Below are 13,327 nucleotides of genomic sequence, written 5' to 3' on the forward strand. Positions count from 1 at the left end.
ATTTTAAATACTCCTAACATTGCTGTACCTTATACTTTGCTTTTTTCTAGCTGTAATAATAACTCTTTTATATGGTTAAATCAATTATATTATCAGAATATTTATAACACTATATTTATAACAACTCTTTTTCTTTCCTGCAGCAGATGACCCATGCATTTGTATGTTTGTGTGTACATACATACATTAACATACATAGATGAGCCTCTGTTCCAAGTGGATTGACATGCACAGAATCTGAAGGATGGTTTACACACACCTTGCATAAGGGTGACCGACCTCACAAGGAAGTAATTCAATGAAAAAGTTCCTCAGTAGTTATGGACAGCATGGATATGTAGACTGAAGCCACCAGATATTTTCAGTTAAAGGGTAACCACACCTGTCAGCAAATGTTGTCCCTATTCATACTTGAAAAAGCTGAAATCTACTCTAAATGGAATATTTTAGCTCTAGTTTTGGTTCATCTCAGCAGGTGGCAGTATGTGCAACACTAATTTAAACTCTAGGATGTCAGAGATACTTAAAATTTGTAAATAGCAGACAGCACAGAAAATACCTCAGGAAGGCAGGAAAGCAGTGCACACTATTGCTAAAAATTAATGGCAGCTTATGTTGACTCTGCATGTTGGAATGCAAAAACTAGGGAAGCATCTAAGGATATCTGCCAGAAATTCACATTTAATGAATGTGCAGTAAGTCTTACACAGCTGACATTTCACACTCTTCAATAGAAAGGGAAAAGCTGCTGGGTTGATCTATTTGTTTTCCTTTGCTCATCTGTTTTTCTGGCTGCTAAGACAACAGAAGTATTGGAAATAAGATGATGTAACTTCTCACTGAATCTCTGCTGTTACAAACTCTGCACTGTACAATCCAACAGGCCAAAGTACAGGTAAGCACTGGCATTGTGTCTCATTACAGCTGCATTATCAGCCACCACTGTGACTGTCTGGAAGGGCAGACAATAGCCAAGTGCCACCTCTGTCTTCAGAGGTGAAGGCAGCACATGGGTGTGCACTGGCAACCAGGGACAAGTCATAAAGCACACACACAATGTCTGACTTTACACTGCTGCTGGCAAAAGATAACTGGAGATCTAGAATTGGCATCTATTTATTGTAGCTCTAAATACCAACAAGCTGCTTGTTGATTCCGCTGTCAGGTATCCATCCTGCAGTGCTGACCTTTGGGAGCTGTTTGCTGAGTCTCATCAAAGAAATAGTGGGCCAAGCTCATCTGCTGTTTGTTGAAGAGCTCACTGACAAGGACAGGCATGATGGCTGTTCTTCATTCACCCAAGAAGAAAGGATAGCTTCAGCACAGGCTTGCTTAGTCATGAAACTGCCATCCAAACCAGAAGCTATTTGTGAGCTTGAATGACACGAGCAACTAGTTGCACTGCTAGCTGAATGTCAGCGCAGACAGGGGACTGCTCTGATTGCAGCCGGGCTTTGTGCAAAGAAACACCAAGGAAACACCAAGGAAAAACACATTGAAGGAGAAGGAAAACACAGGTATCATCAGAAGGGTCCTTATAAATCTCTGCAGAAGAAAAGCTCAGAGAACTTGTTGGTAAAATTATGGTAAAAAGGCATCTTGGTCTACAGACAATTCTCAGTTTATATCTTGTCCATTTGATCAGTCTTTTTTTATATAGAAATACATGCCTGTACCTATGACCTGTTTCTTCTCCTAAAAGAAATGTGCAATTTAATTCACATTGAGAAAAAAAATAAAAACCAGAACAACAAACAACAAACAAAAAGCCAGATTAACAAAACACCCTACAGTGTTTAGTGGATGATGACGGCTACACAAGAAGAGAGAGATAGAAAAGACCCCATGGAAAGATTGCCAAAAAACCCCACTCATCTTTACAGTAATTGCTCTCACATGAATGAATCAGGAATACCCAATTGATAATCTCGGGTTCCTTGATCAAAGGTAGCTACAGCAACACACTGAGAAATCTTTGCTTAAGAAGGATGACTTCGCTTTCATTACTCTATACCAAGACCACATGGAAGGTATCTTTCAACCTTTTCCTTACTTAAGGTAACCCACTGGAATTTGATTTTTCATGGAGAACCATTTCCTTTTGTGCCTCTAAAGGTTTGTTAAAGCCTTTTCCCTATGTAATCCTTCAGCATCTTGGCTGCCTCAAGAATACTGTTGGACAGGACCTGTTTAGTCAAAAGCTATGGCTTAAACTGTGATTGTCTAAGGTATTTTTTAAAGCAAAAATACTTGATCATGGTATTCTAAGGAGTTTTTGATCTGGCAATTGAACAAGTAAATGTATTTGCTATAACATGGGCTTTAAAATTTACAACTGCAACGGTATTTTACTACTTCTATTGTGTGCATGTGAGCTGAACCACTTGGTATTTATGTGCTTTAAACTGGCAGTGCAGACAGTCTGGCTACTCCAGACTTACAGCTGGGAATAAAGTAGCTGCTATGGCTTAGTCTGATTTTCTGATAAGCTGCACAGAGTTATTAAGTGTGATTCTCAGCACTGTGCACAGTAGAATAAGCTGAATTTCATTCTGTGTTTAGAAACTTCATCCTTTTCCATTCTGTCCATTTTGTTGGTCTTTTCTTCAGCACTAGCACATTTCTGTCTTCATAACTTCATGTTTTGCTATCACTGAGCATAGCTGGCAAGGCCCTGTAACAAGCTGCAAAATCTTTCCTGGTTCTGAAATGGCAGAGACCTCACAGCATTCTGGTGCACAAAAAGTGCCCCTGTTTGATGTTACACTGCGCCATGGCTCTGCTCTCATCACATTCCCCAACATTACAGTACGTTATGCTCCTTGTGTGACCTCAGGGGATCCTGACAGACTTCATGTCATGCACCAACCTCATGTAAGATGAGAGGTCTGATGTTGCTCCATCATAAAGAGATTATGTGTCTCTGTATTTATCTTACTCATGTCAGTGGGTTCAGCAGCTTGACTCCTTGCTGTTGAGAATGCGATAGGAGATTGCATACAAGGTGAAACAATAGTGGGAATAAAAGGTCAGACCTTGGAAAAGCTAGGAGGAACAAATTGTCATGGTTCAAGGCACTGCTATTATGGACCTTTTCTTAGCTTTTGGTCAGTCATTGTACTTAGGTGAGATGGAAAACAAAGATTTTGTCCACCAATTTTAGGCTGCTTTGAGGCTAGCAGTGCTCTGGTACCAGTTAAGGGATATTTTATTGCAATCCATAAAGTGATTGCAACTAGTGTGGCCATAGGTAAAGACCAGTATTTTGAAGTATCAAAATGGGTGCACCAATAAAATATTGAGTGTCTTACTCCTATGTCAAAGATGTTGTATGACTACTAACTAGACCTAAGATTACTGAATGTGGTAGAATCTGGTATAAAATAGCAGATAGCTGACATATCACTACTTGAATGCAGAGCAGTGTGAGGGTCATCAACATTTTTGGTTTTTACTCAAAAGCATATCTTTAATAACAAAAATTTCCTTTCAGGCTGCAGTAGTTCAATGTTAAACGGCATTACTTCGAGGATGGTAAATGCTTGCTTCTCCCCGTTATTAGTCAGAAAGAGACCCGCAGCGAGTGGGGAACATTAGCTGTTAACCAATAACAGTAGCATGTTTGACTGCCCTCACCCTGAAATTGCTCTTTTTGTAATGGTTAACTGCTCTTTTGTAACTCACAGCAGGGGGGTAATTTTCCCATCAAAGGAGCTAAGATAAAAGGAAAGAAAATTCTTTCCATCTCGCGTGTAAAAGACCCATTAGTAAAGACAATCATTACTGTACACTACAAAAATTCAGGTAGGAAGGTCTAGTGCATTTTTAGACTCGAGGCTATCGGCGGGGGAAAGAGGTTGATTAAAGGAATTACATTTGAATTGAAGGCGCTTCTGTTTTACTTTCTCTCAGGTTTTACGGCTTCTTGTCCCTAGGGTGTGCCGGAGCGCGGCGAGGGCGCTGCGCCTCCAGGGCAGCTCGGCCGCCGGCCGGGCCCTTGTGGGAACGGGCGGCGGTCGGGCAGGAGGAGGCAGAGCGGGGATTTCCCTGCCTCCCTCGTTCGGATCCCGTTCCCTCTGCCCCCGCGGGCCCCTCTGCCTCCTCTGGGCATGCCGCCCCTCTCCCTCCTTCCCCGGGGGCTGCGGGCCGGGCAGGGTCCCGGCAGCCTCCCGCCTGGCAGCCGGGCGGGGAGGCCGAGCACACGGGGTCAAGTTTCCCGAGGAAAGCCGGGCGGCCGGGCTTCCCGTCATGGCAGAGCCGGAGGATGAAGGGGCCCGAGGCTCGGTCCCCGGTAGCCCGTGTCCCGGCTCGGGAACACCCGAGTGCTCCGCCTGGCTTGGCGTTTCCCACACCCGGCGCCCAGAGCACGGCGCTGGTTGCCGGGGAGGAGCCGCTGTGTACAGGCTGCGCAGGGCCGTGCCAGGCCCCGGCGGGCCGCGGTCGCTCCCGGGAGGTGTGCCCGTGTGCCCGTGTGGGCGGCGTCAGGGCCAGAGGGGTTCCCCGGCAGGAGCGCTCCCGAGCGCACAGGTGCGGGCGGCGCAGGGCGCACGGAGCCAGCAGCATGGCCAGCCCTGGCACAAAGGCATCGTGGCTCTCGCAGCCGAGCGTGAAGAGCGTGCTGGTGTATCGCAACGGGGACCCCTTCTTCCCGGGGCGCCGCATTGTCATCCACGAGAAAAAAGTGTCCAACTTCGATGTGTTCCTGAAAGAGGTGACGGGCGGGGTGCAGGCGCCCTTTGGAGCGGTGCGGAACATCTATACCCCCCGGGGTGGGCATCGTGTCCGGCAGCTGGACGAGCTCCAGAGCGGGGAGCAGTACGTGGCTGGTGGCAGGGAGGCCTTCAAGAAGCTCAAGTGAGTGGCTGAATGTAAGATTTATACAGAAATGAGTATCAGCATCTGGGGTTTGGCACGGTGGCAGTGCTTCAGACGACCCCTCACCCTGTCCCTTTTATTTATTAGTCATTGTGGAAAGAGAACTTGGAAGCTGTGACACAGGGCAAAAGAAAAAGATCTTTAGAGGCGAGCCCCAGAAAGGGTATTCGTACCATGAGTCACACAGTGACAACTCCTTGACAAGACGGTAGAAAAGGAGAAACAGCCCCTGAACCCGAAGGACATGCGGGAATGACATGTTGTTGCGATGTCTGTGCTTAGCTGAAAGGCCAGTATCCGTATTTGTGCTCAGGGGTAACGTGGTGAAAGCAGTAAAAGGTGGAGTGTTGACAGTCCTGCCATGAAGTTGATGAGCTTGGGAATTCAATACCCAATCCTTCCTTTCTTGTTTATTTTTTTAAAATTCTAAAGTATTCTACCCAGTTATCTGTGTCTCCATCACTTCTGTTCATTTTGGGTACATGTATAGCCTTTTAATGTTTCTCCTGTTATTTAAAAGATGACCATGTACATTCTTTTTCCTGTCTGGACCCCAAGAATTAAGCTGCCAGTTTGTCTGTTTTCTAGTGAGTCACTGAGAGAATAATGTGAAGGAGGTCTGGGCTTTTAGGTGTGTTTCCAGAGTGGCTCTGCATGTGATCAGTAATTGTTCTTAATTCTGTCAGTGAATGTCATGGTCTCAATTGACCATGCTATCATTTGCTTTGTCTTTGTGGGCATTTTTTCTACAGTGGAATTTATGGAAATGAATCTCAAAATTAACGTCCCCTTTCCAGAGATGTTTGAGAATTCATATCATCAACTACCACCTTTACAGTGTCTTCCTCATCTTGGTTCTGTAGAGTTGAGGACATTATATTTTTCAGGAGAGCTCATTAGTGGCTTATTATGTTTCAGGACAAAACTCTCTGTGTAATGAACAGGATCTCTATCATCACCCTCACCATTTCTGTCACTGGCTGCTTCTAAAGATTTATTGAAGCTTCTTGCACTTCAGTAGGAAAGCCAGAGAGAAAGATGTATGACAGGCTAAATATAAGCCCTTTTCCAATAGTACTTACTCTCTTCTGTGTCAAATGAGAAGTGCTCAACTCTAAGAGATATCTACCATTACTTTTTCATATTAAATCCTGTGATTCTGTGGATGGCTTAAAATTGTTATCAGCACATCATGTTACACCTCCCTAAATGTGTTTTGTGTTGATAGGCTACAAATAAGTAAGTGTTTGGCATTAGCATGCACTGTTTAGAGAATTGAGCACTCTGGATTTGTGTGGGGAGAAGTATTTCTTTTGGTCAGGCCACACTATATGGGTCAGAGTTTTATGGTGAGACTTTTTCAGACTTTTATGATTGCAACATACAACAAGGTATCTAGTTATTTAAGGCCAATAAAGATAATACTGAAAGAAAGGAAAAGCTAACCTAAGGGACTGGGTAAAACCAGGCTGTGTTATATATCCCTTGATATTATGTCCTAGTCCTGTGCCGTAGAGAGGATAAATGGGATGACTTGAGATCCCTTCCATTTCTGCACTCAGAATTGGAGTTGTTCACTTATTAGTATTTGTTTACACAGTGCTGGAAATGTTGGCAGTGCTTTTATGAGCATTAAAAAGAAGATGAAGGGCTTAATGTTGAAGTTGTTCTTAATTGGGTTGTAGACAGAATGGTAATTAGGGAGACACCTTAGACAGAAAAGTCAGAGGAGAGGAAGGGTTAATTAGAAGGAACAGTTTTCTGAAAGGAAGTGAAGGAATTAAAGAAAAATGTGTATTTTTGTGTAATGTGTCACAGGTAGACAGTTACAGTGTGACAGACCAAAGCATCTGCCTTAAGGGATCTGATGGCAGCAAGAAGTTTGATTAAAAAAAAAAATCTATTTATTTTCCCCCAGTGATTCTTATTGGTCATATTAATTGCTATGACAGACTCTGCAGGGCTGAACTTTGAAATGGAGGCTTGTTGCACTGATGTGTGGGAGCTGTGGGAGTGTAATGGAGAAAGTATCCAAGGAGTAGCAGAAGTTGAAAGTGTCACTGTACAGCTTCAAGCAGTGCATTTGTTTCTTCTCGGATGCCTTACGCTAAGAAGTGAATCTCTTTCTTTCTTTCTTTCTTGTTCACGGTGAATTCAAGAATAAATTGCACTCACCTTCAGCACATGAGCCAAACCCTGCCTCTTAACATTTTGAGGTTGATAGTTCTGAGGGCATATATTCTAGATAAACTGCTGAATAAAAAAAAAAAAAAAAAAAAAAAAAAAAAAAAAAAAAAATTAGTATTTAGAAATTCTGATTTTAGAAAAAAATGTAGGAATTTTCTTCAATGGAGAAATTTTAGTCAATGTTGGTAATTTTTGCAACGTATAACAAGTTTTCAAGCTTGTTTTGTCATTAAACGGTGTCCTAAGTTTTCACACCCATTTTTGCTGTATATGTGGTGAGGTGTGTTGTTGGTATATTGGAGTTGTTGCAGTGGTGAGTGAGAATGCACACATAGGCTGCACCCCTGTGGAGTTCTTCCCCAGCTCTCTGAAAGAAGACTGTCTATGCTAGAGCTGGTTTCGATTTTTAGCTTTTTTCCAGCATGCTACTCCTCCATCTCCCTTCCTTTGCCCATGTACTTGTATTTATGCTCATTCATCAATGGTAGATTGTCCTCTTTCCAGCTATGTATTTCTAAATAATGCTGTAATTTCAGTGCTGGCTTGGCTAGCCATGGGTTGGGAGCATTTCTGCTTTCTTAGTAAGGGAAAATAAATTGGTAAAATTTTTGGTCTGAGGGGTTTTTTTGTGTGTGTGTGTGTGTTTTTTTTTTTTTTGGTTTTTTTTTTTTTTTTTTTTGGGAGGGGGGGGTTTGTCATTATCCAAAAAAAAAAAAAAAAAAAAAAACCAAACCAAAACCAAAAACAAAAACAAAACAGCCTTTGCTCTTATGTAGAACTTTTCAGATTTGCAGGCCCTTGAAATTTGAAGAATGAATGTCCAGACATCTGCACAGTGAATTTAAGCCTTTGACTTGATATTTGCTTTGCTTTGTCACTTTTCTTAGTTTTTGGTGAAGTAATTCACAGGTGCTTTGAAAAGAAGAATCACAGTCAGCAGATATTGGAACCATTTTGCCTGAGGCACTTACCTCTTTTCAGTCTTGAAGGCTGTGAGATTTCTTGGTTTTGGTCTACAGAGAACTCGTTCCTTTTTCTACCGAGAGCTTGGAACAGTTGTTATTATTATTTGTTTCTAAACATGAGGCTTGTAAAAATGTTATCCTATATTGTTACACTTACCTTTTTCAAAGCATTGGCATGCGCTTTCAAGCATGGCCAGGCAGTTTTGCTGTGTCTTACTGTCCCCTCACAAGGAAGTCTTCAAATCCTTGTGACCATTCTGTGTACCCTGATAAATGATTGCTATTCCTTCAAAGAAAGGAGGATGTTTTTTCTTTGTTTTTTTTTTTCCTGCTTTTGCACCTTCATTCAAGTCCCATGAATTCTTAAATTTGGCCAAGCAGGAATGTTTCTTCTGGCAAATGAATCTAACCCCAGCCATTAACTACAGAGAATGATATTACTGTAGGGCTGCAGATGTTGTGAGATCTGAGGTGTTATGGTGAACTTGCACTCCTGCTTGGCTTTAGGTGTACCTGACTTCTCAAATAAGGTCTTCTAGTCTGAAACTCCTGGTAAAGCACCTTCCCACTGGAAGTGAGATCAGGGAACATCACAAGGAGAACATAATATTGTCTAAATAGATGTATTTTGTTTGCTTGTCCAGTTGAGGCATGTGTTTTATCCATAAAATAATTATGACGCTATTATTGGTTCATCCAGCCATGAGAAACAAGTGTTTAGATGTGTCCACATTCTATTGAAACCCAAATGGTATAGATCCTTTTAAACTTTAGCTGATGCCCTGAGTGTGCAGGCAAGCCTTCAATCTATCAGAGACTTACTGTGAGAAACTAAGAGGCAAGATGATGACTTTGAAAACTCTGGTAAGGTGACACTGTGCTGAGAATTATTGATCCACTCACAGCTGTATATGAGCTTCTTTCTGACAAGGGGGTTATTGATGGTCTGTTCTAATCACCAGTGACTTGAAGGTAGGTGGTTGGTTCTCCCCTGTCTTTTATATTAGCCCAGAGGGCTAGCCTGAAGATTTGTATTAAGTGTTAGTTAATATTAATAATTATTTACTTTTTCTGTTATTTTGAAGCATAACAAGTTTTAAAACCTTCATGTGTGAAAAAAAGTGTAGAATATCGGTATTGTTTAATTTAGATGATCCTGTAAATAATCAAGTTGTTCTCTTTCTACAGCTATTTGGACATTGGAGAAATAAAGAAAAAACCTGCTGAAGTCAATAATGAGGTAGGATGGCTGCAATACTGAAGAAATAAGCCTGAAGTTTATGTTAGTGACAGATCTGAATTCAAACCTGATTTTTTAATATACATTTATTCTATTTAATTTTATAATAATACAGTTATCTACCATTCTGCACATATTTCTTCAGTGCTTATTACTCTGGTTTCTCTGAGCATGATATATTGACTGTCTTCTGCTCAGCTTTCTAAATTGCCACATCCAGCTAAAAAGTCAGTAATAAAAAAGATCCCTTGTTTTCTTCCTTGAATCTGGTCATAAACCTAAGGGAGATTTGTACTTGCAGAAAAAATTGTAGGAATGAGAATTTTGGGAGTTTTGGACCAGGAAATTTTCTTCAAAATTTGGTATTTCCTCTGAAGAAGAGACATTTTTGTTTGAAAAAATGCCAGTGTAAACTTTTAACTAGTTCTAGTCCATAATTTGCCAAGCTCAGTTGTTTTCTTCACCAGTGCTTATGCTGTAGTTGGAGGAGATAACTGCAAACTTCAAAAAGCATCATGACGATTTGTGTGAGATGTGTGGCTCTGCATTATTTTTACTGTTTCATTGTGTGTGGAGGTAGCAGTGACTCCCAACAAACATTTGTGTTCCAGCTTGTGCCTCACAAGAAGCATCAGCCTACTTGTTTGTCAAATTCTTTTGCCTTGTGCCCTTGGGCCACATTTGCAGCAATTCATGATTTGTAAGCAGGTATCTTCAGACAGTAGGACACTAGAAGATCCTCAAAATTGCTCTAATGGCCTTTAGTGTGATACTCAGATACTTCTTATTCAGAAGATACTCAATACAGCACTTTTTTAATTTAGCATAACTTGTCACCTGTATTTTTTTGAATGGGCTCACTGAACAGGAAGATCAAATTCAAGTTGAAGATTTGATAGGCTGCTGCTACAGCTACCCTGTAAATTTATTCTTAGTTGATACTTATCAGTACAACTACAGCCTTGCTTTTTAAAGGCTGGTTTTAAGGCTGATTATTTTGCTGGAAATCCTTAGAAGATTTTTGATATTGATATTGACGGAAAGTCCGTGCAGTTGTAGAAGTAGTTGTAGAAGTTGTGAGGTTTTTTTTACTTACAGTTGCATGTTTGATAAAATGGGCTTTTATTATTTTGTCTGGTATCAGTGTTCATTGTATATTATCTTAACACTTTCAGCCATGTCTTGGGGCTTTGAAGTAATCCAGTATAAAACCCTCCATTATCTCAGCTTTCTTCTTCATATTTGACTTATGTTTGCAATCTCCACTGTCTCCCTGTGGAGAGCTTAAATCCCTGTGCTGAATTTAACTTAAACATGATTGATTTATTTGGGGAGAGGAGTCATAAAAATGAGATGAAACATATTGGTAGTCTACAAATTTTTATCTGGCCTTATGAATAACACAGTTGTCTTTATGCCCTAAGAATTTCATAGTGGGAGTGAACTTTCAGGGGACTAGTAACAGAAGTTTTAATGCCCAAATTAGTTTTTAAAATTATATGAGGCAGCAAGCCCCAAGTTACTTTTTTTTTCAGATGTTCACTTAGAAATCAAAACCCTAGATTTGTTGTAGGACCAAGAGAGGCAGCACTATTTCTATCATGCTTAACTACAAGGGTATAAAATCTGATTGCTTCAAGCACGTGTAATTTGGCATTTTGTCCACTAAAACAATTGCAAATATCTGACTCTGGTTAGTGTTCAGGGAGTCAAAATGAAGAAAACTTTATGCAGCAGCTGTACACTGTGTATTTGTATGCATCTGTGTTCCTTTTGTGTTAGTTAAACTGCCAAATGCTTGACATCTGCTTTTGGGAGCACTTTAATGTTCTTGCAAGGCAACATCTCCATTACTTTAAATCTGCAAACTAGAAAATGTGTGTCAAACTAGAATTAAGCAAAAAAAAAAAATTATGTTCAAGATATGGTGTAAATCCTCTGGCAGAGCCATCATGCTGTAATAAAACATCTCAAAATTTTAATGGTTGTGTTACTGGTAGGCAAAATAGTAAAAAGATTTCATCCTGACCCAAGCTAAAGCTTTGTCGCAAACCCTTTCTCAGGTGTGTTTCCATCCCTCACTTCTTTTGGCAGCTGAGCTTCTTGTTTTTCAAGAGAGATCCCTTTTGTACCAAAGCTGATGTGCAAGTCCAAATGCACGTTAAATGATGTGCTTGAGGAATCTAACAATTGATCTCTTGGGAAAATACAGACCAACAGAGTTACCAGTTGTTTATTATAAGCTTAATTGTTTTTAAAAGGTACCGAATGTTATTTTCCAGTTATATGGGGAAAGTCTGAACATTTGTATTTCTCTAGGCACTGTTTGATCTAAATGGTCTCTTTCTCTGCACTCAAAAGATGAATTTTACTTGCCATTGGCAATGGGCAAGCTGAAGAAGAATCAACTGAGCTTTCATATTTGCAAATCCTGTAGGCAGCTGTTTATTTTAAACTCTCTTTGCTTCATAAAAATATGTTCAGCTGGAGCCTCCTTTCTTCTTTGACTTCTTCTGATCAGCTACTCTTTGAACATGCTGCAGTAAATAAACTTTGCCCTGTGATAGTGTAACAGCAAAGAATTACAGGTACCCAAGAAAAGCAGAAGTATTTTGATATTGAAGAACCAGTCTCTTGCAGCTCAGAGAAAAAAGGAAGGTTATACTGTCTGTATGAAACAGCATCTGTTATCAGAAGGCCATAGCAGGCCTGCAGTAAGCTAGTCTACTGTTGATACCCTTGCCCTTGGCTGATCTTAGGTAGTAAGAAAATTGCATTTTTTTGTCTGCGCTTCACTTTTTCTCCTGAACTTCTAGGACAATGTGATTGTGTGGGCAGCTCTGACACAACTATGTCACATTTTCCCAGTTTTCCCAATTACTTTTTCACTGTTTTACCTTATTTTATTGTTCTATAACTCCTTTTTTGATTGCAACTTCTTGTTTTATAATTTGGTTTAGGTGTGGTCACATTTATAGGAGTATTTGTTGAATGGAATAATCAATGTTTTTATGAATGATTCTTCAGAGGATTAGTAAAGATTCCTCAAAGCTATCCTACATGTATGACCTGCATATTTGTATCTGTAACACCTCCAGAACATCTCTCCCAGTGAAAACACTTACTAATCACAAGGACTTGAGTGAATGTTTAAACATTTTTATAATTTTAAATTTCTTTTTCTGATCCAGTGCCTATCAGTTCTCACATTGGTCACATTCTGGAAGACACAGACATGGGCTAGGACATAGAGTAAAGTGCTTTTGCTTTCTAGGGAGCTTCACAGAACGTGTTTGTGCCTGTGATGAAGTGTGACTGCACAGTGAAAATGTGACTGGCAGAATGTCTTCTACCAGTGGTCTCCAGGTGCAGCCCATCCCTCAGCAGCTGCTGGGGGGTCTTGTGGACCAGGCATAGCAGATTGGCAAATCTCAGTGTAGTAGTGGCCACTGCATTCTTGGTGAGATCCTGGGACAGGTCCTGGTCCCTGTTGTCCAGTGCTGAGAGAAGAGACAAGCACCATGACGGGGGAGTGTGAGGTAGAAAATACAATGGTTGAGACTTGGTAGATATGAACTTAGCAGTAAAATTTTCCCCAAAAGCATTTAAGATGATGCTATAAAATTATTTTGAAGACTTGCAAATCCTGCATTTCCCTCTGTTCCCCCATGTTTCAAAATTAAAATTATTCTAGTATCATTTATGGCAATTGTTTTTCCTCTTCCTTTGCTGCTTGACAAAGTCACCACTCATCTCTCAGCAGTAGTATGATTGCACTTATCTGCAAAAAATACATTTTGGAAGTCTATGATGTTGTCTTGGTTTCACAAATTATTTTGGTCTGTTCATGCTGGATATACCTTGTATCTAACTTGACATGAGTCATTCATTTTCAAGTACCTTCTCATGAAAAATCACAGTAGTTATAATTATTTTTTATTTTAAAACTACTGTTTATCATGTTTGACAACATACATGTTTAATCATAAGGAAAATCTTGTCATTTTTCAATTATTGGGATCTTGATTCACTTTAACATCTAACTGTCACTTAGAAATGA

The 13,327-nt window shown here is 40.4% G+C and overlaps 1 protein-coding gene across 1 annotated transcript in view; it reads left to right on the forward strand.

Moving 5' to 3' along the window:
* Positions 1–4,561: 4,561 nt before the first annotated feature.
* Positions 4,562–13,327, forward strand: part of DCDC2 (doublecortin domain containing 2) — a 52,679-nt gene continuing 43,913 nt past the window's right edge. Inside the window, exons 1-2 of the mRNA XM_058816485.1 lie at positions 4,562–4,854; positions 9,216–9,267. Of these exons, the coding sequence (XP_058672468.1) occupies positions 4,562–4,854; positions 9,216–9,267 (345 nt within the window). The remainder of the gene's footprint in view (positions 4,855–9,215; positions 9,268–13,327) is intronic.

The sequence above is a fragment of the Ammospiza caudacuta genome, chromosome 1 (assembly GCF_027887145.1).
Source record: "Ammospiza caudacuta isolate bAmmCau1 chromosome 1, bAmmCau1.pri, whole genome shotgun sequence".
Classification (NCBI taxonomy): Eukaryota; Metazoa; Chordata; class Aves; order Passeriformes; family Passerellidae; genus Ammospiza; species Ammospiza caudacuta.